Below are 19,068 nucleotides of genomic sequence, written 5' to 3'. Positions count from 1 at the left end.
TCGTAACCACTATCATTTAAAAGAAGAATGGCTTAGCTTTGGTTAGCTGGTTCAAACCAATCAAGGCCCTTTGACTTTCTTCCACTGAGCTCACTATGTGTAATCAACGCGTATTCCATTCACACGCGTCTATATATCGTTCCAAGCAAAAAAAAAAAAAAAAAAAGTCGATTCACTCTTTCATTCAACCAAGCATCCACCAAACATCCACAATGACTACAGAATCCCTCAAGAAACAAAAATTAGAATCATCTCAAAGTCTTAAGGTTTACTTGCGCTCTTCAAACGCCAAGTTACCAACAAAAGGATCAGCATTAGCTGCTGGTTACGACTTGTACTCCTCAGAGGATGCTAAAATACCAGCACACGGTCAAGGCTTAGTCAGTACTGACGTCTCCATAATTGTCCCCGTTGGCACCTATGGTCGTGTAGCGCCACGTTCTGGTCTTGCTGTGAAACATGGAATCTCAACTGGTGCTGGTGTTATTGATGCTGATTATCGTGGTGAAGTTAAAGTTGTCTTGTTTAATCATTCAGATAAAGAATTTGAAATTAAACAAGGTGATAGAATTGCACAATTGGTGTTGGAAAGGATCGTCAATGCCGATATTGAGCAAATTGATTTGGAAGGGTTAGAAAAGACTGATCGTGGTGAAGGAGGATTTGGATCTACTGGAAAAAACTAGGGTACTACCACGGTTAAGTTAAACGGACACTTTGTTAATGACACAACGTGTCAAATCTATGTATGTATAAATAAATAAATCTTGAAGTTAAAGTGTGTGTGTTTTTTTTTTTGTTTTTACATCTATATCTCTTTCAAGTTGGTCTTCGTTCACTTCTTCTCCTTTTGGACCTTCTCATCATCATGTTTCTCAAGTTCTTCAGTCTTGGCATGTTCCGAGCGAATAGGAGCAGTAGGATCTTCAACAGCTTTATTGTGAACTTCCTTCTTGGTGTTTTCATTTTCCAACTCCTTTTTCAATCCCTCTTCAAGTTCCTTCTCTTCTTTGTCCTGTTCCTTCTCTTCTTTGTCCTGTTCCTTCTCTTCTTTGTCCTGTTCCTTCTCTTCTTTATCCTGTTCATAGTTTACACCTTCAGTTGCAGTATCTTCATACTCGTCCAAGTTGATGTCATCCTTAAGCTTGTTGACAGTACCCTTTTCTCTTTCATTTTCTTCTTCAATCAATTCATCTTGCTCCTTCAAGATGTCCAACTTCAATTTAGAATCATCAGATAATTCCAATTTAGCAACATTGTAAACTTCGTCAGGGATCGATGACAACACAGCCAATAATGCATCATAATATGACTCGGTGCTTTGATTATCTCCATAAGTGTAAGCACTACTCAAAATTAATAAAGTTGAAGGAATCTTTTGTCTCAATCTCAAATCCAACCATGTTTCCAAATCCTCTCTCATTCTACCAGGTGAAACATCACTGGTTTTGATACCTCTTTGAGAGCATGCCATTTGTAATTCCGGTATAGTCAAAGATGCAACTCCTTCGTAATCAATAGCTTTATCATCCTTGATAATTGTCAACAATCTGTGTCTGATTTGATATCTCAAGATGGAATCAGTGCCAAATGGTCTCAAAGACATATACTTACACATGGCAACCAATTGATGACGACTCAAGTTATCCAAAACTTGATCATTTTTGAACAACCTTGCCACTTGAATCAATTGGTCTCTAGTTGGGTTCTTACCCATGGATATAGCATGAAAGAATTGAACAAAATTTTCCCTTTCAGAATCGGTAATCTTTTTCGATAATTTCAATCCAGATTGTTCCATGGTTTGCTTAATGTACTCACTTGCGGCATTTCTCGTCTTTTTCAACTTGTTTTTCTTCAATTGACGATCCTTTTTGGATTCATAAGTTGAGGGTAACATGTTAGGGAAAAGCTTCAATGCAACTGGAAGAAGTAATTCAGCAAATGGGATAAGAACAAACACTGCAAATGGAACCAACCTAACCACATCAACAATGGTTCTTTGTAGTTGGTTGGCTTCTCTTCGACTCAATCCGTATCCCGCAATTAATTTTGTTAATAATTTGGTTGATACTTTGACTTCATATCCTAATAATTTGGTACCCAGCCAGTAATGCTGTGCTTCATGTTTAATCTTTTCCCAAATTGAAGGTTTAGGTTTTTCCTTGGATTCTTCTTTTTGTACAAGTTCATTTGTTGGAGAATTTTCCAACTTTTCAAGTGCCTTGGTGTCTACTTGGCCCTGTTTCGCTTGTCCTTCTTTACTCTCTACTGTCGAGTTTGTTTTTGTAGATTCATTTCCTTGCTTTGAGGCTTTTTCATTCTTCACTGGTGATGGTTGTGGTGCCGTGGATTGAAGTCTAACCCAATTGACAGAGTTCGCGTGCAATTGCGGGCTTAATGGATACCTAGTGTGCCCATAGTGTGATAGTTTGGAAACATTACGGAACAGAATTCTTCTGGTTAGTATACCATTATATCCAACTATTTCTTTACGCAAAATTGATGATGAACTCATGACTTTAGTGGGTGGCAAGAATGGAACACTCGGATATGGACAACACTTTTGCTGATGAATGAAAGTGGGAAAGTTGAGTGAGATAACTTAGACTGAAGTTGAGACCAGATGATTTCTTCAAGATGTCTTGGAATATGTTAAGACAGCAGTTGAAATTATTTCGTTGTTGAATATAAAAGGGATTTCGGTTAGTAAAGATGTTCTGTTCTATTTGAAAAAAAAAAATGTTGGAGTGAGTGAGAGAGAGAGAGAGAGAGAGAGAAGAGAAATGAGACTGTATATAAAAAGCAACGGATATAAACTAACTAACTAATTTTACTTTTACACTTGAATAGTCACTTCATACACCACGACTTCCCCTTAATGCAGCCAAAATCAATCACTCTACTACAAAAGATTGACTCCATAGTCGAGCAAATCTTGGTCAAGTTTCAAAATATCTTGGAAGTTCTCGCAAACGATACCAAACCAAAAGAACTATTATCAATTGAATCATTGACTATTGAAAGTGATGCTATACAGATTATTCGATTCAGCCAGGACTTGTTATCAATACTGCGAAGTTTGAAGGAGAGTTGGGTCTTGAGCAGTTTAAAAGTGAAGAAGAACGATGAAAGGGGTGTTGAGACAGAGTCGGAAGGAGCAGGTGCTGCTGTGAGTAATGCTAATATGGTGACGAATTGGAATGAGGCGGAAGTTGATAAAGTGTTTAAATTATTCAACGAATTGACTGATAATATAGCAACATTTGAGAGTCCGAAAGCACAGAGCTGAAGAAAGAATAGTGGTTTTCAATTACACTTTGAAGTTTAACGATCTAAATTAAACACATAAAACTAAAACATTACAAGATTTATACACATCAACGGCCCTCCGTTAACGATTCAGCAATTCCATCAATCAAACTATCAATGTCATCAACGCGTACCCCACAACTCAAACTCAACAATTTTCTATACTTGTACATTGTATCATCAATGCCAAACATCTTTGTACTTTTAGCAATCTCATTGACTAATTTGTTTCTTTGTAGTTGATACTGTGTCAATTCGATAGCCAAATCAAACTTCTCTTCAACTACAAAATCATCATTTTCATCCTCATCATCGCCTTGTCCATCTGGATCTGTATCCATAATAGCTTGTTCTTCTCTTTGCACTAAGGAAGCCAATTCATATGCTTGATTGCGTTGCATAATGTTCTTCACTTTGAATTCATTTCCAGCTATACTTTGTTGACAAAGTTGTACATGACTGTTGACAATCGCTTGTGCATCTTCGATGGAATCGAGTTCCAGGCTATCAACTTCAATACCAGAACTGCGAAACAACTTCTTTATGTATTTCATAGTCTTATTTGTCTCGCTCTGCTTTTCAGCAAATGATGATTTTAATTGAGCCAAATGTTTATCTAATCTGTTTGATTCATCCTTGTATGAACCTGATAAAGAGCCAATCATTCCTGTTATCATAGTTGACAAATCGTCAAAAGGAAGATGTTGCTTAGCCTCCTCATTCTTGACTATATTTCCCTCGTCATCCAACTTGGGTGGGTTTGGTCTCCTGAAAATTCGACGCTGAGAATGAGTGATGCTTTCCTGACCATTGCGTGGGGTATCCTTATTATATTGCGCTGATGGCGAATGTGCCATCATCACCGAGTGTTGCGCCCCAGAAATGGACACAGGAGATCCAGCAGCCTCAATTTCAGATATCACAGCTAGTGGTTGATGTGCCGATGGGGGTTGACTTCTATTTCCAGGAGGCAAAATATTGTCACTATGCTTTTCAACAAATATGTTCTCCTTATCATCATCATTCAAAGCTTCAAGGTGTCGGGCATCAACTCTAGCCATTGGTTCATCATCTTCCTCTGCATCATCATCTTGCACTGTAGTCCTTTGTGTATCAGGAGTCTCAACTCGGCGAAAGTTTGGTTGGATTGGAGTTGCCAAACCTTGAACTGAAGTTTGTGGATCTTGCAAGTTGCGCGTACTATTTCTTGGTTCATAGTAGCTCATAGATATTTGGTTCGGATACGATTCTTGTGGAGTACCACCATTTTGTGCATAATTTGGTATTAGATTATATTGCACAATCAAGCCTCTGGCAGTTTCTCGATCAATATTCTCAATATCATCTTTTGCTCCATACTTGAGCAAGGTTTGTACAAAGGGGGTACACCCGGACTTGATTGCAATGTGTAAACATGTATCTCCTCTCACATCTTGGTGATTCAATACATTCTTCATCAAATTGACCAGCCTCGTTTGACTCTGGTTTGTTAGGACTTGCAACTTTGCTAATATTGAGTTTAAATATGATTCCAAGCTTTCAAATTTTGATTTCACTTTGGCAAATTGACATAAATAATGTAGTGGTGTTCTTCCATTTATATCAGTATTGATCAAACACAACTCTAAATCATTCAATACTTTATCAAAATTTCTCAACTCATAACAATTGTTGAACGAAATCAATTTCGATAATGGGTTCAATCCAAAGTTATTCACAATCAACGGATTAGCTCCTTTGCTCATCAAAATATGAATCATCTCATAATTACCAATAGATGCAGCCCAATGCAATGGCGTGTGCCCTTCATCATCAATAGGCTCATTGATATTAAAGTCAGATGGTGGATTCTGAACAAAATAGGGAATGTCAGCACTATCTTCACTGAAAAACTTTAAAAGTTGTGCTGCATAGCTATTGTCATCACTAGGGCTTGCTTCTTCCTGTGGTAACTGATTGCCATTGTTAAACAGTTTTCTTTCTTCAACGCTGGAGTTCATTGAAGTGTCACTCTCCTTCGGATCACGGTGCATGGACCAATTTGACTCATTAGAAGATTGCGAGGATATCGCTTTAGCTTCAGTAAACACCTGCTGTGGGATTGGATTTGGTATAGGTACAGGAAATTGTCTCACATTGCTATTTTGCTGCGGATACATTTGAGGAAACAGTTGTGGCTGGAATTGTTGGAATCGCAGCATTAATTGTGGATTTGGATATCCATTTTGTGAATTGGGTAGACTATTGCTTCCATTTACTGGTGGATATTCTGGTTGTGAGAATGAATTACCTGCGCTGTGAGGTGTTAATGCCATATGGTCAAACTGTTGGGGTATAGAAGGAGGTAATGGCTTGCCAACATTTTGCTGGCCATTGAACAGTTGTGGGTAAGAACTAGGGGGCATAACAAAAGAATTTTGCCTTGAATGGCTTACATCTTGCGAGATAAATGAGCTATGAGCAGAAGGTGGCAACTCTCCCATCAGCGTATCGGCACCAGCTGCTGCTGCTGCGGCCTCCTCAGCTGCCTGTTGCAATGCTGCTTTCTTCCCAGTCTTGTACTTTTTCGGTGTATCACCCGGCTGTTTCGGTTTTTTGACATATTTCCGCTTAACCAAATTATTGTTTTCTTTAGGTGGAGGTTTTGCTTTCACAGGTATTACTAGATTTGGATCGTTAAAGTCTAAAAATAAAACAGGTGCCAACTCCCTCGTTACGCCGTATGTTCGAGCTAGCCGGCGTGCATCTTCAAGAGGTATCCAAGTTCCTTGGAAACGTCCAAATCCTCCTTGAACTTTCTCATGTAATCCCTGTTGTACGCCCTTTTCCAAGATTTTTGTCCGTTTAGCTTTGGGAAAATTGCAGCACTTTAAAATCTGTGTGGCATTCACCCAATCATCTTTACATCTCCTCATTATTGGAGAATCATTCATGTCACATTCGTAAACCTCAGTCTAGACATAGTCTGTTAGTACAAAAATCGGTGTTCTTTAATATATTTGTGTGGGTTGCTGGCTGGATGTTGAAAATAATTCTTCTTCTCACCATGACGCGTCAGGCCCAAATGATACCAAAATCGTGTGTTTGAAAGTAAAATTGACATACGTTTGAGTATATGGCTCGTACTACCGGTGGAGGTTGAGACATTGTGAATGTGTTGGAGATGGAATGTATGAACTATATGAGCAATGGGAATAGTCTTTCCTAGTCTCACTCTTTCTGGTTGATGTTGAAATGAACTTGTGTGAATTGGAAGAGAGAGAGAGAGAGAGAGAGATTTTAAATTTTTTTTAAATTTTTTTTTTTTTTTTTTTCTTTTTTAAGATTTTGAATTTTCAAACTTTTGTTTCTTCTAACGAAGAATATTTCTCGTTCTTCTCCACACAATAGACACCTCCATTTAAATACTTAGTGAAGACAGACGCGACAATGATGTTACAATGAAATGGAATTGTTAGCAGGAGATAGTTCCTACTGTGTAAGGTAGTTGGTGTCTTCTCAAAGAGCTGAATTGTTCAGATGTTCTATCATGATTGGCCGGAATCGCCAGTTAGATGTGAAGAATCTGATGAGACTAAATTTGACTTGTGCACATCTTTCTATAAATCTTCAAGCTCGGTTTCAATACATTTCGAAAGCTTTCCCTCTTGGGTGTCACTTTTGAAGAAGAAGAAGATAACTCTTCATTTATCTAGCACGGAGATGGATGAAGGTGAAAAATCGGATAACGGAGAAAAATGAAGGAAATAAAATATACATGTAGAGTTGTTGGTTCCGGAATAATGTTAGACAAGGCTACATGAACAGATTACATGATTAGTACTGACCAGATGTAGAACGCGTTTGCTGCGTTACTCCAAAAGATTACAATTCTACCGAACTTGTTGATTCGTTTTGCAACCATTCGCGTCTTACGTTTTAGCTTCTCATAATAATTTTTTTTTCTTTTCTGCTTCTTGGCTTTTCTGAATATCAAGACGTCATCTGGCAACTGCATGGCTCAAGGACCTCCGAAGTTTGGTCGAGCTTGCTGTCATTTGGGCATTGATTGGCTGGTGGTTGCTGTTGGTGAGAAAAAGAGATCAGTGAAGCAAATGAAGGCAGCTCTTTCCGAGATGTGTTTAAAATCGAACATATGGTGGTAATAGATCAGTGACTCTCACAACAAGTCTCACTTTCTATGACCCCATTATAATCTCTTTTGAGTTGCCTACTCGCTTCTTGTATTAATCAATGATGTGTGTGCAGGCTCCCTTGTAAAGTTTAAATGTCTCGTGGTTAGTATCGTAGCACAAAGTCCGGGTTCCATTTCGGGAAAAACGCCAAAAAAAAATTACGCCCAAAAACAGAAATAAAAAGAAAGAAAAAATGCAACGATTCTTCAATCTCCACATCAGCAGTCTTTAAATTTATCACCACTATTATACAATGTTGGACTTTTTGCCTATGGTTATTGATGATCCTTTGGAAAGGTACCGGCCATTTCCTGAACACCCTGAAAGTGTGATGGCGGCACACTGGCATGAGATTGTGGGTGCTGCCGTGTTCTACTTCACTGTACAAGCATTAATCAAACCATTAGCAACCCTAATATTAGGTAAAGCATACACCACATTACCAAAAAAGACTAGAATTGACTTTGACATTCATGTTGTGGCGATGGTGCAGAGTTTCGTATCCATTGGGCTTACGTTTTACCATTTCAATAATCCGCACTGGCAAAACAGATCATATGACAGAGTTAATTCTCTTTTAGGGTCCACCCCATTTGGAGGTTTAGTTGGTGCTATTTCCGCAGGGTACTTTGTATGGGACTTGTGGGTTTGTATTCGCTATTTTGACATCTTTGGCGTTGGCTTCTTGCTTCATGGTGGTGCTGCTTTGTTTGGTATGATTTGTACACTCATACCATATTGTCAGCCATGGACATCCTGCTTCCTTGCATTTGAACTCAGCACCCCATTTGTTAACATGAACTGGTTTGCTTCGCGTATGCCAGAAGGCACTTTTAGTAACCGCTTTGTTATTATAAATGGGCTTTTATTAATGGTTGTGTTTTTCTTTATTAGAATCATTTGGGGCTTCTATGCAATTGCTCAGTTGGCTGTAGACATGACTTATTCATTGGACAAGATCAATAACTTTGTACCTGGAGCACTTTTGATTTTGAATTTTGGATTGGACTCTTTGAATGTGTTTTGGTTTTACAAAATGGTAAGAATTGCAAGGAAGAAAGCCTCGAAAAAACCATCGACTAAGAAGAGTGAGTAGTTGAACAACAGGCCATAGAGGAAGATTAGAGAGACTTTATATGTATATAGTATATAGACAGCTAATTGTAAACTCTGTGTATTAACATGAAATGTTCGACGAGATAGCTCGTGAAAGAAGTGTGTTTGATGACATCTTAGAAGCTTGTATCTGTTGATGCTACTCCCCTACAAGCGGGTTTTAATTCAGACTCGGTTGTATCTAAACCGCTCAACAAAAAATTTCGACTGTGAAAAATAAAACAAATCGGCTCGATTTTCTTTTCCGCTGATAATTACCCAATATTTTTGTTTTATAACTCCGCACAACACGAAAAGAAGAACGAGAAAAGGGCTATCTCCCACGAAACACAACAAATATACAGATCAGCATTAAAGGGCGGTCACTATCTAGGTTCAAGACCTTTTGCCACAAACAAATACGACGCCAAAGCCTACTTAAGCATGTCTGTGTACTTACCAACTGCGATCCTAGATCCATTCGAAAAGCTTCGTCCATTCCCAGCTGATCCGACAACAATATTTCAAGCCCATTGGCACGAATTAGTGCTTTCTACTTTATTTTACACCGTCGTTCAATCGTTATCTGGTCCCTTATGCTCACGCTTGTTTGGCTCAAGGTACACCAGTTTACCAAGAAAGACCCGAGTTGACTTTGACGTTCACGTAACGTCAATGGTTCAATGTGTTGTTTCTGCTGTACTCATGTGTTATCATTTCAACAACCCTCATTGGCAAAACAGATTGAACGATCCTGTCAATTCATTACTAGGTTCTACTCCATTTGGTTCCATGGTCATTGCTGTCACCGCGGGCTATTTTGTTTGGGACTTGTTGGTATGTTTGAGAAACTTTGATTTATTCGGTATTGGATTCTTGCTTCACGCAGTTGCTGCAATGTATGCATTTTGTTGTGGATTTGTCCCTTATTGTCAGCCATGGGCGGCAGCTTTCCTTTCATTTGAGTTGAGTACACCATTTGTGAATATGAATTGGTTTGCTTCGCGCATGCCCCAAGGCACCTTTAGTGAGAAGTTTGTGGTGATTAATGGCTTACTATTAATCGTTGTGTTCTTCTTTGTCAGGATTTTGTGGGGGCTCTACGCTGTTGTACAACTAGCTACAGATATGACTGCATCATTAGACCAAGTTAGCATATTCACACCAGCCGCTCTTTTGTCTATGAACTTTGCATTGAATACGTTGAACATTTTCTGGTTTTACAAAATGGTTAGAATAGCCATAAAGAAAATAAAAGGGCAAAGTTCAACTAAAAAAGCTGCAAAGGCTGCTGAAAAGATTGAATAGTAGTGCGGTGGTCCAGATTTTTATAGAGCAAGAGTTAGAGCCGAATTAGTGTACATTTACATAATATAGGTTATATAATATAGATCATTCGTAGGTATTATTGTGTGTGTGTACTTGATCGCTTTGTTTAAATTGCCGCAGTCAAATGTCAATCACACAGAGTGAGTGAGTGAGAGAACAACAGAAAAAAAAAATTGAAGTTAAAGAATTTTACAAAATTTAAACGGAACAACAAAACTACATTAAGATCGACTTTCAACAGCAACGTAGCTAAATACATTTATTTTTAGTTGAGAGTTATCATTTACAAGTACAAAGTACTATCACTATACCAACAGCATAGTACCATCACATCCTTTACATCTAAGCTACAAGGAACAAAGTTGATTTTTTATTGCCATTCCTATCATTTCTCAATTTAACCAAGCAACAACAAACAGCAACACACTTCTTTTAAACAGAATATAATACAACTACACTTTCACAATGAACAACGAGTACGATTATTTGTTTAAGTTATTATTGATTGGAGACTCCGGTGTTGGTAAATCTTGTTTGTTATTGAGATTTGCTGATGACACGTACACCCCTGACTATATTTCTACAATCGGTGTTGATTTCAAAATTAGAACGATTGAACTAGACGGTAAGACTATTAAGTTACAAATATGGGATACAGCAGGACAAGAGCGTTTTAGAACCATTACATCTTCTTACTATCGTGGTGCCCATGGTATAATCATTGTATACGACGTCACAGATCAAGAGAGTTTCAACAACGTAAAGCAATGGTTACAAGAGATTGATCGTTACGCAACAGGCGGTGTGATGAAGTTGTTGGTTGGAAATAAAGCAGATTTGTCTGATAAAAAGATAGTTGAATATACTGCTGCAAAGGAGTTTGCCGATGCTTTGGATATCCCATTTTTGGAAACTTCTGCGTTGAGTTCAACCAATGTTGAGCAAGCTTTCTACACTATGGCCAGACAGATCAAGGCTCAAATGGCCAACAACTCCAATGTTGGTAACGCCACTGGAAATAAGGGTAAGTCTAATGTCAATTTGAGAGGTGAGTCATTGACTTCAAATCAATCCAATTCATGTTGTTAGAGATCAGTTTCTGAGAAGGAGCGAGATATTCTAAGATCCCTGGTTTTCTTTCAGGTTTCTAGATTTTATAATTTCTTTTAATCTATTTGCTTCAATATAACAGGGTTGTACACATTGACGCTTAGCGGATAACATAGATGTAATACTGGACGTAAATAACTCCGTCATCGTCTCTTCCAAATCTTCCTTTACCGATTAAATTCTCTTTCAAAACCCATTTGTATTCTTCTTCGACGGAGTCGTCAAATGTAAAAGTAGGGTTGCAAGTGACATAACTTTCTTCAATAGAAGCTTCTTTCTTTTCTTTTGAAACCACGGCAACCGTTGCTCCTTCCAATTGGACCCTACCTCCATAGTTCACAAGCACGCCAGAACCATTTGGTGTTTTTCCATACAATTTGCAATCCAAATAAGATGTATTGACTGAATTCTTTACATTCAAATCATCGGTACCGTAAATTTGGTTAACTTCCAACTTCAAGCCAAGGTCGTTTTCAACAGTCTTGATTTCACCTTGCGCAATGGTTGCTAAACTCAAGGACTTGTCAATTTGCGAATTGTTGAAAATTGGCACTGGATCAGAAACCATTTTGAGGTTAAATGTTAAAACGGGGATCAATTGAGGTTGTTTTGGGATTGCAGGAACTGCCAATTTCAATTCAGTCATGGTGTTGGGTTGAATTTGTAAAAAAGAGTTGATTAGTAAGGAGAGAGGGAAATAGGATTTCATTTTTCGAGGGGAAATCTATTGTGGTTATTAAGGAGAAATTGGCTGATTTCCAAGGAACGATGATATCCACTTCCACCACAAAGAGAATACCCCTTCAGATGAATCACGTACAATCTAAGACTCGTACTGGTCCTCTTTTCTCTTTCTACTTCCCTGTTATGAGGATATTCTTGGAGAACTGGAACCATTCCCTACTGGTGTAGTGAATAATGTACTGTTTGTGTGTCTAGAATGTGTGTACGGACTAAAATCTCAGTACGGACAAAAAAAAAAAAAAAAATTGAAAATTGTCTCTTTGCCACCAACAGATAAAGTCAACAAACAGCATCTCTTCACTCGCCACCACCCATCATGTCAGAACCCAAAGATGTTGAAATGAAAGGAGAGGATTATGACTCCTCCACAGAAGTTAAAGCAATTGTTGAAGAAATTGAACAGTCATTCAATCTATTGGAAAAGGCAGCCACTTTATTTGACAACAGATATGTCTCAAAGGTGCTACGTGACTTAGCTCCCTTGAGAAAGAGAATATTAAGTCACGATCAAGTGTTGCCTACTATAATCAACAACACATTCCCTGATTCCAATTCTGCCAAACAGGATTTGCTCAAGCTCTTCAAAGCAGCTCCCATTGCTGATTCAAAAGGAGATAAAACTCAATTATTCATTCCTGAAGTTGAATTGTACATTTACTTGTTAGTGCAAGTTAACTTGTTGGACTCTAATGAATTACAGAAATTGAATGAATTGAGTGCTCATTTAGTCAAAGTGATGAATTCCTACAATAGACGTTCTTTGGACTTCATACAGGCCAAAGTTTGGTTTTACATAAGTAGAGGAAAAGAATTGACTGGTGATTTATTGTCTGTCCGCACAGATTTGTTGTACAGCTTGAGAACTGCTAGTTTGAGACATGACACTGAGACCACAGCTTCCATTATCACATTATTGTTGAGGAATTACTTGTTATCTCATGATATTCAACAAGCTGCTAATCTTGTAGAAAAGGTGGTATTTCCTGAAAATGCAGCAAATGCATTAGTTGCAAGGTATTACTATTACTTGGCAAGGATCAATGCAGTTCAGCTAGACTACTCCACAGCACATGAATGTGTAATTGCTGCAGTTAGGAAATCTCCTCAGACCAAGCTGGCCAATGGGTTCTTTCAAGCTGCAACAAAGTTGAACATAACTATTGAGTTGCTCATGGGTGAAATTCCAGAGTTGAAAACGTTTAAAAGCAAAACAGGTAGTTATGAGCCCTACTTTTATGTAACAAAAGCAGTCAGATTAGGTGATTTGAAGTTATTTGGAGAGGTGTTGGAAAAATATGAAGACGCATTTAAAAAGGATGACAATTTCACTTTGGTTTCAAGATTACGTCAAAATGTCATCAAAACAGGTATCAGAATTATTTCCTTATCCTATTCTAAAATCTCTTTGAAGGATATTTGTATCAAGTTGCACTTGGACTCAGAGGAATCAACGGAATACATTGTATCCAAAGCGATCAGAGATGGGGTCATTGAAGCCACAATTAATCATCAACAAGGATACATGCAATCCAACGAAATATTGGATGTGTATTCCACAAGGTTACCACAAACCGAGTTTGATCACAGAATCAAGTTTTGCTTATCATTGCATAATGATAGTGTTAAATCCATGAGATTCCCTAACGATGATGATAAACAAACAGTTAATAAGGAAGTAGAACCTAGTGACGAAGCAGAGTTGATGAAGGCTTTAGAGGAAGGTGATTTGGATGATTTCATGGATTGAAGTTAGATAGATGCAATAAAGTCAATAATAACACTTTTATTCGTAGGACATTTTCAAAGTTCGCACTTGAATTGAAAAATCGCGTAAAGAGCACTTCCTCTTCATCAACTCCCACAGCAAAATGAGCAATGAATCGCTTTATCTAGACCTTGACCTTAATAGCAACGGACATGTTGATCCGTTTATAAAAGACGAGTATGTGTTTTGAATCAATCTCTCTTGGGAAGTTAGCATACTAACAATTAAAGAAATGAATTGGGATTACAAGAACTTATCCCACGAATCCTACACGAGCGCAAACTGTTTGTTGACATCACTGAGAGGGGTCTTCTTAATGAAATCGAGTTGCTTGATGCTTCAAACACCATAGGTGAGGCTCAAGACTCAAAATCAACTGGTCGTACAACTCCTCATTCAACGGAAGAGGAAACCATTGAAGAGAAGTTTAACATGCAAAAATTGGATCTCACCAGGAATATAAACAATGCCTTAAATGAGACTTCCCTATCACTTGACTTTGTCTCCTTGCTTGTTGCTTCCGTAAAGCCGAATATTGCCAAAAATACAATGTCACCACATTTGCAAAAGCTTATCAAACCTTACTCACTCAACTCCGACAAGCTAGCTGAGGAGGAAGTGCAAACTTTGCAAAAAGATGTTGCTCAGTCTACAAAGATTGGACATGGTTGGAAAAGTGAAGCAACGGAGAAAATCAGAGACTTATTCAAGCAGTCGAGTGAAGATTTAACAACTCAGGTAAAAAAAGAGCATAAATACTGGAGCATGATTTGCTTGGTATGGTCTAATGATGAGGTATTGTTTCGTATGAGGGATCCTGTAAATAATGCTAGAGCAATTGGTGTCAAGTATGGGTACGGAGACTCAGGTTCTGATTTTCAAGATAAAGGGTTGGCGTTGTTTCGTAAAAATGTTGAAACTGGTGAAGTGTCTTTTCATCCACTATCTACAGTTGGCAATAAACTTGTTGCCAAAACGTACCGTTACGTTCGAGTACGAATTTTGAGTAGAATTGATTCCGACTTTATGCTAACAGGGCAGTCGTCTTTCGACTACAAGTACAAAAATTCATCTCACGAAATCATCAACGAAATTGAAATGGCAAGGTTCTTCCTCTTTGAAGAGGACTTGTTCTATCAAATTAGCAGAGAGGCTTCTATTTTGCTTAGCTATAATGTGTCAGTGACGGATGACAAGGTTTCCATTGAGACTGGAAACGAGATAATTGAGTTTGAAAGTGTTCTTTATGACGAAGCAAATGAAGAGGATCTAAATAACCATTATCAGAATGTGAGCTCAATATCATCCATTAATAATAAGAAATGCCAATTGATTTTAACATACTTAAAGTTGATGCTTTGCTGTTTTTACAAGTACAACTTAAAGTTGAGGCAAAAAGTCCCAACTTCTTTGACAAAATGGAAACAAAGCAACTCCCATCCGTTGCTATTGCGTCCCCTCCTAGGAAACATTCGCCACAGTAAGTACTTGGAGGAGGTGAATGAAATCTTGGTCAATTTGGCACAACAATACAACTTGAATCACAAACTTGAGCTTAAAAAGTATACTAATTTGGACGGTAAACTGACCAACCCTTTCAAGAGATCAATCGAAATTCCAAACTCGCTTTTTACTTGGACGGTACAGAATCAAGCTGGTAATGTATTAAATGTGGCAATAATCGTAACAAGTAACGAGGTTTTCGCCGATTTCATAACGAAGCTTACAGTTACCAGATTCGACTCCCAGAAGGACTATCTGAGCAATATGAATGGTGTTAATGTATTGCAAAATGACTACTATGATGCTGGCGATTTAAATGAATCTCTAGAATGGCTAATTTGTGACTTTAATTCCTAGCTATATACAACTAATCTTCGATAACAATCACCTTGTCATCTTGTGCTTTCTTGATTGCATCCGCATTCTCCTCAACAAACTTCTTTATGCGGTAGAACTTTTCGTCTCGTAAGTTGTTATAAGTAAGAAAGTTTGCCCAAATCTCAAACATGGAATATGTAGCCACCAAACTGTTGCTGATTTTGCTATTGGGAACAAAGTACACATATGTAGTGACGATAAAGTAAAAGAACAATCTTACTGGCACCAAGGATTCAAAGTGGTTCCAGTTCTCAGCAAGCAACGGAATCAAATCACTTATTGCCAAAGTCGACACAAGGACTGCCAACAAGCCTAAAACGGGACTGTTTGAACTCAAGTGCAAAATTGGTACTTGCATTGCTTGGCCCAAGAGTATAACAAAACCAGCAGATGCTAGCCCCTCTGGATTTTCAACTAGGTAGTAAGCTAGTACAAAGTGGACGATAATTCTGATATATAATAGGGACTTGGAATTGAGAAATTGCATTTGGTGGTGTTGAGATAGTAAGGTTGGCAATTTTTCGGAAATTTTTTCATTCTTATTTTCTGCTCCAAAGAGTAGACCAGTGTAGGTCTAGGGGTAGCTTCTCTTGGGACACATAGTAAACTACGATACTTTTTAGAGTGCTGTTTCTTACATTCCTTACTCTTAATGAACTACGCTTTGGTGTGGCATTCTATTTCCCCTGCAGTGCTCAAATTCTTTTCAATTTGAAAAGTGTGTTGCAAAACTTTATTCCTTCATCCCTTTCTTCCTTCAAATTTTACTAAATTAGACAAAGAGATAGTCAAGATCAATACTTAGGCTCATCTACAATTCCACAACGTGATAAACGTGTAGTGCGTCATCATCCGTTATATTACGTAACGAGCCACCACTTGTATACCCTACAATTCGTTTTTCAACATTGATTGCCTCATCACAATTTTGCGCTCCTGAGGAGCCGCTTGCAGTTTCTGCAATAACAATCACGATCATATCAATTGCTTTCTTCGCATTGTTCATATTGGTGTGTATGTGTACTCAAGACGAATGTCTGCTTTTTCCAATACTAACCTTCGTAATAGGCCTCATATTTGTACCTTTCTTTCTTGTTGTGGAGATCGTTGGTGGAGTCATGGAAATTTTCACACATCTACTACCAGAAGAAACTATCACGGGGAATAGTTTGGAGGGATTGATATTCACCTAGCATTGGAAAGGTTTGGTGTCTCAAGTATTGTGCGTGTCTTTTCTTCAGACAAAAAACAAACTTTCTATTTTTTTTTTTTCAACAACAAATCCACCACCCACGTCCTTCTTCACTAGTAGACCCTACTTACATTTGAGGATGAAATTGACTTCCACTATCTCCATCTTAACATTAGCTATAAGCTCATTGAGCTATGCAACCATTACTGGAACTATATCTAGCGGTGGAAAAAAAGTACACTTTGGAGAAATTGAAACTCAAGAAATCAAAGTATTGCCAATTGAGTCCGCAAAAGATTTGATTGAAATCAAACTCAAGAATGACAAATTGAATGGTCAACCAGAACAAATTATGCTCAGTTTGAGTGACGCTTACAAGTCCAATGTCGCTACGCATTATATTCCTCAAGTCAACGGAGAAAACATCAAGTACAGTATCAAGGTCAATTCGATCCCAGAGGTATTATTATCTAAGAGCCAACTTACTTTGAGTCTTATTATTGCCGATACCAAAGGCAAATTCAACCAGATTAAGAGATTGGTCGATATCAAACCTGCTTCGGAGTTGAGTAAGCCAGTCAAGCATGATAAAAAATTCTCATTCGGTATTCAACCAGAAATTCATCATATATTCAAAGAGGACGAGAAAACTGTCAATCCAGTTGTGCCAGTTGCTTTTATTTTAGTTGCCACAGCTACATTTTTGTTGCTTCTTGGATCTTGGGTTGGTTTTATCGGATTGAATAATCTATTTAGCACACTCAAATCGACCTCCAGTGGTCAATTGTTACAAAATATCAGCTTTTTGATGACCTTGGTTGGATTTGAGTTCAACTTTGCCAAATACTACTTGGGCCAATCCATATTTACTACATTGTTTTACGGTTTTATTTTGAGTCTTTCTGCTGTATATTTCGGATCCAGTGTGTTGAGATACTTAGCTCAAAATCGTGCATTGGAAAAGCAATAACCAAATTTATAGAATCGTGTGTACTTATTACATGCTAAATAGATCCCAAATTTCAGCTTTCATCTATATAAGTATTCTTTATCCATCGGAAGTTGAAGAACCCTCCAATCCCTTCGTTCATCGAGTTGGCAGCAACTATTTTCCCTGTAATGAGTGCCTTTGGTAGTACACCATATGATCTTGAATCTAGTGAGTGGCACAAGTTATCCCCAGTGCACCACACATGTCCCTCTGGGACTCTTATAAACTTGTTAAACCCATCGTGTTGAATTATTTCAGTGGGGGTATTTGTCAAGAATGAGGAAGATGAGGGATCTACCAACACAATATCCCCTGGCATTCCAGTAATACGTTTGCATATTCGATGAGATGGATCACTTGGTTTCATGGCAACAACACAGTCTCCCATTTCCAAATCTCGGCCAAATTTATACTTCTTGAATGCATGTACATAATCATGTTGATTTTGAACCGTGGGAAGCATCGATTCACCTCTCGTTTCTGTAAATTCGTAGATATTCTCGTGCACGATGTGAGCCAAACAACCAGCTCGAAGAGTCCATGTTAAAGTAGACACAGCGAACTGTAGTGACTCTGGGATGGGCATTGTGTTTGTTGCTTTAGAAGTTGGAGGTGTTCAAAATCGCAAATTTTACAAATTTTTCGCAGTTTCAAAATACGAATACGATTCAATTGATTTAATATACAAATCCTAAAATTTTACCAGAGACATGCTTCCTTCTAGCTTCTTCATGATCCATAATACCAGCAGAGGTGGTCAAGATAACGTAACCAAACTGTCTAGCTGGCAACAAGTTATCAGTCCATCTCTCAATATCACCGATTTTAACATTGAACCTTGGTGAAATAACACCACATTTGTTCAATCTACCATTCAATTGTACAACAATCTTTCCTGATCTGTGGTCGTCAATGTATTCAAATTCACCAATGTAACCTATCAAAGTGAGTTAGTATTAATTTTTCGTAAATGCAATTCACCACCTTTGTGTGTATAAAACTGTCGAGGAAAAGTAAACGAATAAAAAACTAGGGAGTAGAGAAGTTTTCATCGTGTAAGAAAGCATTTCCTGGCATTGTTTTCCCGAAAGCTTAAAAGACAGAAAGGGACTGAGCACCGATCATTCCATCCAGTTATCATTTCGGTTTGAAAGAAGATAAAAAAAAATAAAGTTTTTGACAATGTGGTGAAAGCTCTGCTGAAAAATGGTACATACCGTGCTTTTGCATAACAGTCAAGAATCTGATAATAACCTTGGATGATGGTCTAATCAAAACTTGACGTTTACCTGTCTTTTCGGCGTTGTTGATAGCGTTCAAAGCGTCTGCCAATACTGATGTTCTAGTCATTCTAAAAAAAAAAAAGGCATAGGTTAGTATATGGTGGGGAGTTTTCAAGAAAAAGCCACATGAGTGTCCAAACTAAATAGCTGGAGTCATGAGCCATGTTGAAATGCAAGGGTATCACCAGTCT

General features: G+C 38.0%; 13 protein-coding genes across 13 annotated transcripts; 7 read left to right on the top strand and 6 right to left on the bottom strand. All coding sequences in view use genetic code 12, as the record gives it.

Annotated features, from left to right (window-relative positions):
• Window positions 1–212: 212 nt before the first annotated feature.
• Window positions 213–686, top strand: DUT1 (bifunctional dITP/dUTP diphosphatase; the record flags this gene model as incomplete). The annotated part of the gene is made up of 1 exon (XM_067689842.1): window positions 213–686. The coding sequence occupies one exon, from the start codon at window positions 213–215 to the stop codon at window positions 684–686; it is 474 nt and encodes a 157-aa protein (XP_067551152.1).
• Window positions 687–835: 149 nt separating this feature from the next.
• Window positions 836–2,518, bottom strand: MRS7 (Mrs7p; the record flags this gene model as incomplete). Its single annotated transcript, XM_067689841.1, has 1 exon — window positions 836–2,518. The coding sequence occupies one exon, from the start codon at window positions 2,516–2,518 to the stop codon at window positions 836–838; it is 1,683 nt and encodes a 560-aa protein (XP_067551151.1).
• A 363-nt stretch (window positions 2,519–2,881) lies between these two features.
• Window positions 2,882–3,292, top strand: MED22 (Med22p; the record flags this gene model as incomplete). Its single annotated transcript, XM_067689840.1, has 1 exon — window positions 2,882–3,292. One exon carries the CDS (start codon window positions 2,882–2,884, stop codon window positions 3,290–3,292), a length of 411 nt encoding a protein of 136 aa, XP_067551150.1.
• An 88-nt stretch (window positions 3,293–3,380) lies between these two features.
• Window positions 3,381–6,459, bottom strand: SWI4 (SBF complex DNA-binding subunit; the record flags this gene model as incomplete). The annotated part of the gene is made up of 2 exons (XM_067689839.1): window positions 3,381–6,266; window positions 6,418–6,459. 2 exons carry the CDS (start codon window positions 6,457–6,459, stop codon window positions 3,381–3,383), a joined length of 2,928 nt encoding a protein of 975 aa, XP_067551149.1.
• A 1,281-nt stretch (window positions 6,460–7,740) lies between these two features.
• On the top strand, window positions 7,741–9,890 carry I9W82_001125 (uncharacterized protein; the record flags this gene model as incomplete). The annotated part of the gene is made up of 2 exons (XM_067689838.1): window positions 7,741–8,526; window positions 8,901–9,890. The coding sequence occupies 2 exons, from the start codon at window positions 7,741–7,743 to the stop codon at window positions 9,888–9,890; spliced, it is 1,776 nt and encodes a 591-aa protein (XP_067551148.1).
• A 486-nt stretch (window positions 9,891–10,376) lies between these two features.
• On the top strand, window positions 10,377–11,000 carry YPT1 (Rab family GTPase; the record flags this gene model as incomplete). The annotated part of the gene is made up of 1 exon (XM_067689837.1): window positions 10,377–11,000. The coding sequence occupies one exon, from the start codon at window positions 10,377–10,379 to the stop codon at window positions 10,998–11,000; it is 624 nt and encodes a 207-aa protein (XP_067551147.1).
• Window positions 11,001–11,121: 121 nt separating this feature from the next.
• Window positions 11,122–11,667, bottom strand: I9W82_001123 (uncharacterized protein; the record flags this gene model as incomplete). Its single annotated transcript, XM_067689836.1, has 1 exon — window positions 11,122–11,667. The coding sequence occupies one exon, from the start codon at window positions 11,665–11,667 to the stop codon at window positions 11,122–11,124; it is 546 nt and encodes a 181-aa protein (XP_067551146.1).
• Window positions 11,668–12,081: 414 nt separating this feature from the next.
• On the top strand, window positions 12,082–13,512 carry RPN3 (proteasome regulatory particle lid subunit; the record flags this gene model as incomplete). Its single annotated transcript, XM_067689835.1, has 1 exon — window positions 12,082–13,512. The coding sequence occupies one exon, from the start codon at window positions 12,082–12,084 to the stop codon at window positions 13,510–13,512; it is 1,431 nt and encodes a 476-aa protein (XP_067551145.1).
• A 121-nt stretch (window positions 13,513–13,633) lies between these two features.
• Window positions 13,634–15,390, top strand: MED17 (Med17p; the record flags this gene model as incomplete). The annotated part of the gene is made up of 2 exons (XM_067689834.1): window positions 13,634–13,707; window positions 13,761–15,390. 2 exons carry the CDS (start codon window positions 13,634–13,636, stop codon window positions 15,388–15,390), a joined length of 1,704 nt encoding a protein of 567 aa, XP_067551144.1.
• Window positions 15,391–15,400: 10 nt separating this feature from the next.
• On the bottom strand, window positions 15,401–16,417 carry I9W82_001120 (uncharacterized protein; the record flags this gene model as incomplete). Its single annotated transcript, XM_067689833.1, has 2 exons — window positions 15,401–15,985; window positions 16,247–16,417. The coding sequence occupies 2 exons, from the start codon at window positions 16,415–16,417 to the stop codon at window positions 15,401–15,403; spliced, it is 756 nt and encodes a 251-aa protein (XP_067551143.1).
• A 325-nt stretch (window positions 16,418–16,742) lies between these two features.
• I9W82_001119 (dolichyl-diphosphooligosaccharide-protein glycotransferase) lies at window positions 16,743–17,573 on the top strand (the record flags this gene model as incomplete). Its single annotated transcript, XM_067689831.1, has 1 exon — window positions 16,743–17,573. The coding sequence occupies one exon, from the start codon at window positions 16,743–16,745 to the stop codon at window positions 17,571–17,573; it is 831 nt and encodes a 276-aa protein (XP_067551142.1).
• Window positions 17,574–17,625: 52 nt separating this feature from the next.
• Window positions 17,626–18,180, bottom strand: IMP1 (endopeptidase catalytic subunit; the record flags this gene model as incomplete). The annotated part of the gene is made up of 1 exon (XM_067689830.1): window positions 17,626–18,180. The coding sequence occupies one exon, from the start codon at window positions 18,178–18,180 to the stop codon at window positions 17,626–17,628; it is 555 nt and encodes a 184-aa protein (XP_067551141.1).
• A 91-nt stretch (window positions 18,181–18,271) lies between these two features.
• On the bottom strand, window positions 18,272–19,041 carry I9W82_001117 (40S ribosomal uS8 domain-containing protein; the record flags this gene model as incomplete). Its single annotated transcript, XM_067689829.1, has 3 exons — window positions 18,272–18,531; window positions 18,812–18,945; window positions 19,004–19,041. 3 exons carry the CDS (start codon window positions 19,039–19,041, stop codon window positions 18,272–18,274), a joined length of 432 nt encoding a protein of 143 aa, XP_067551140.1.
• Window positions 19,042–19,068: the final 27 nt, after the last annotated feature.

This window comes from Candida metapsilosis (genome assembly GCF_017655625.1).
Source record: "Candida metapsilosis strain BP57 chromosome Unknown scaffold1, whole genome shotgun sequence".
NCBI lineage: Eukaryota > Fungi > Ascomycota > Pichiomycetes > Serinales > Debaryomycetaceae > Lodderomyces > Lodderomyces metapsilosis.
This window is presented reverse-complemented; position numbering and strand designations above follow the sequence as displayed.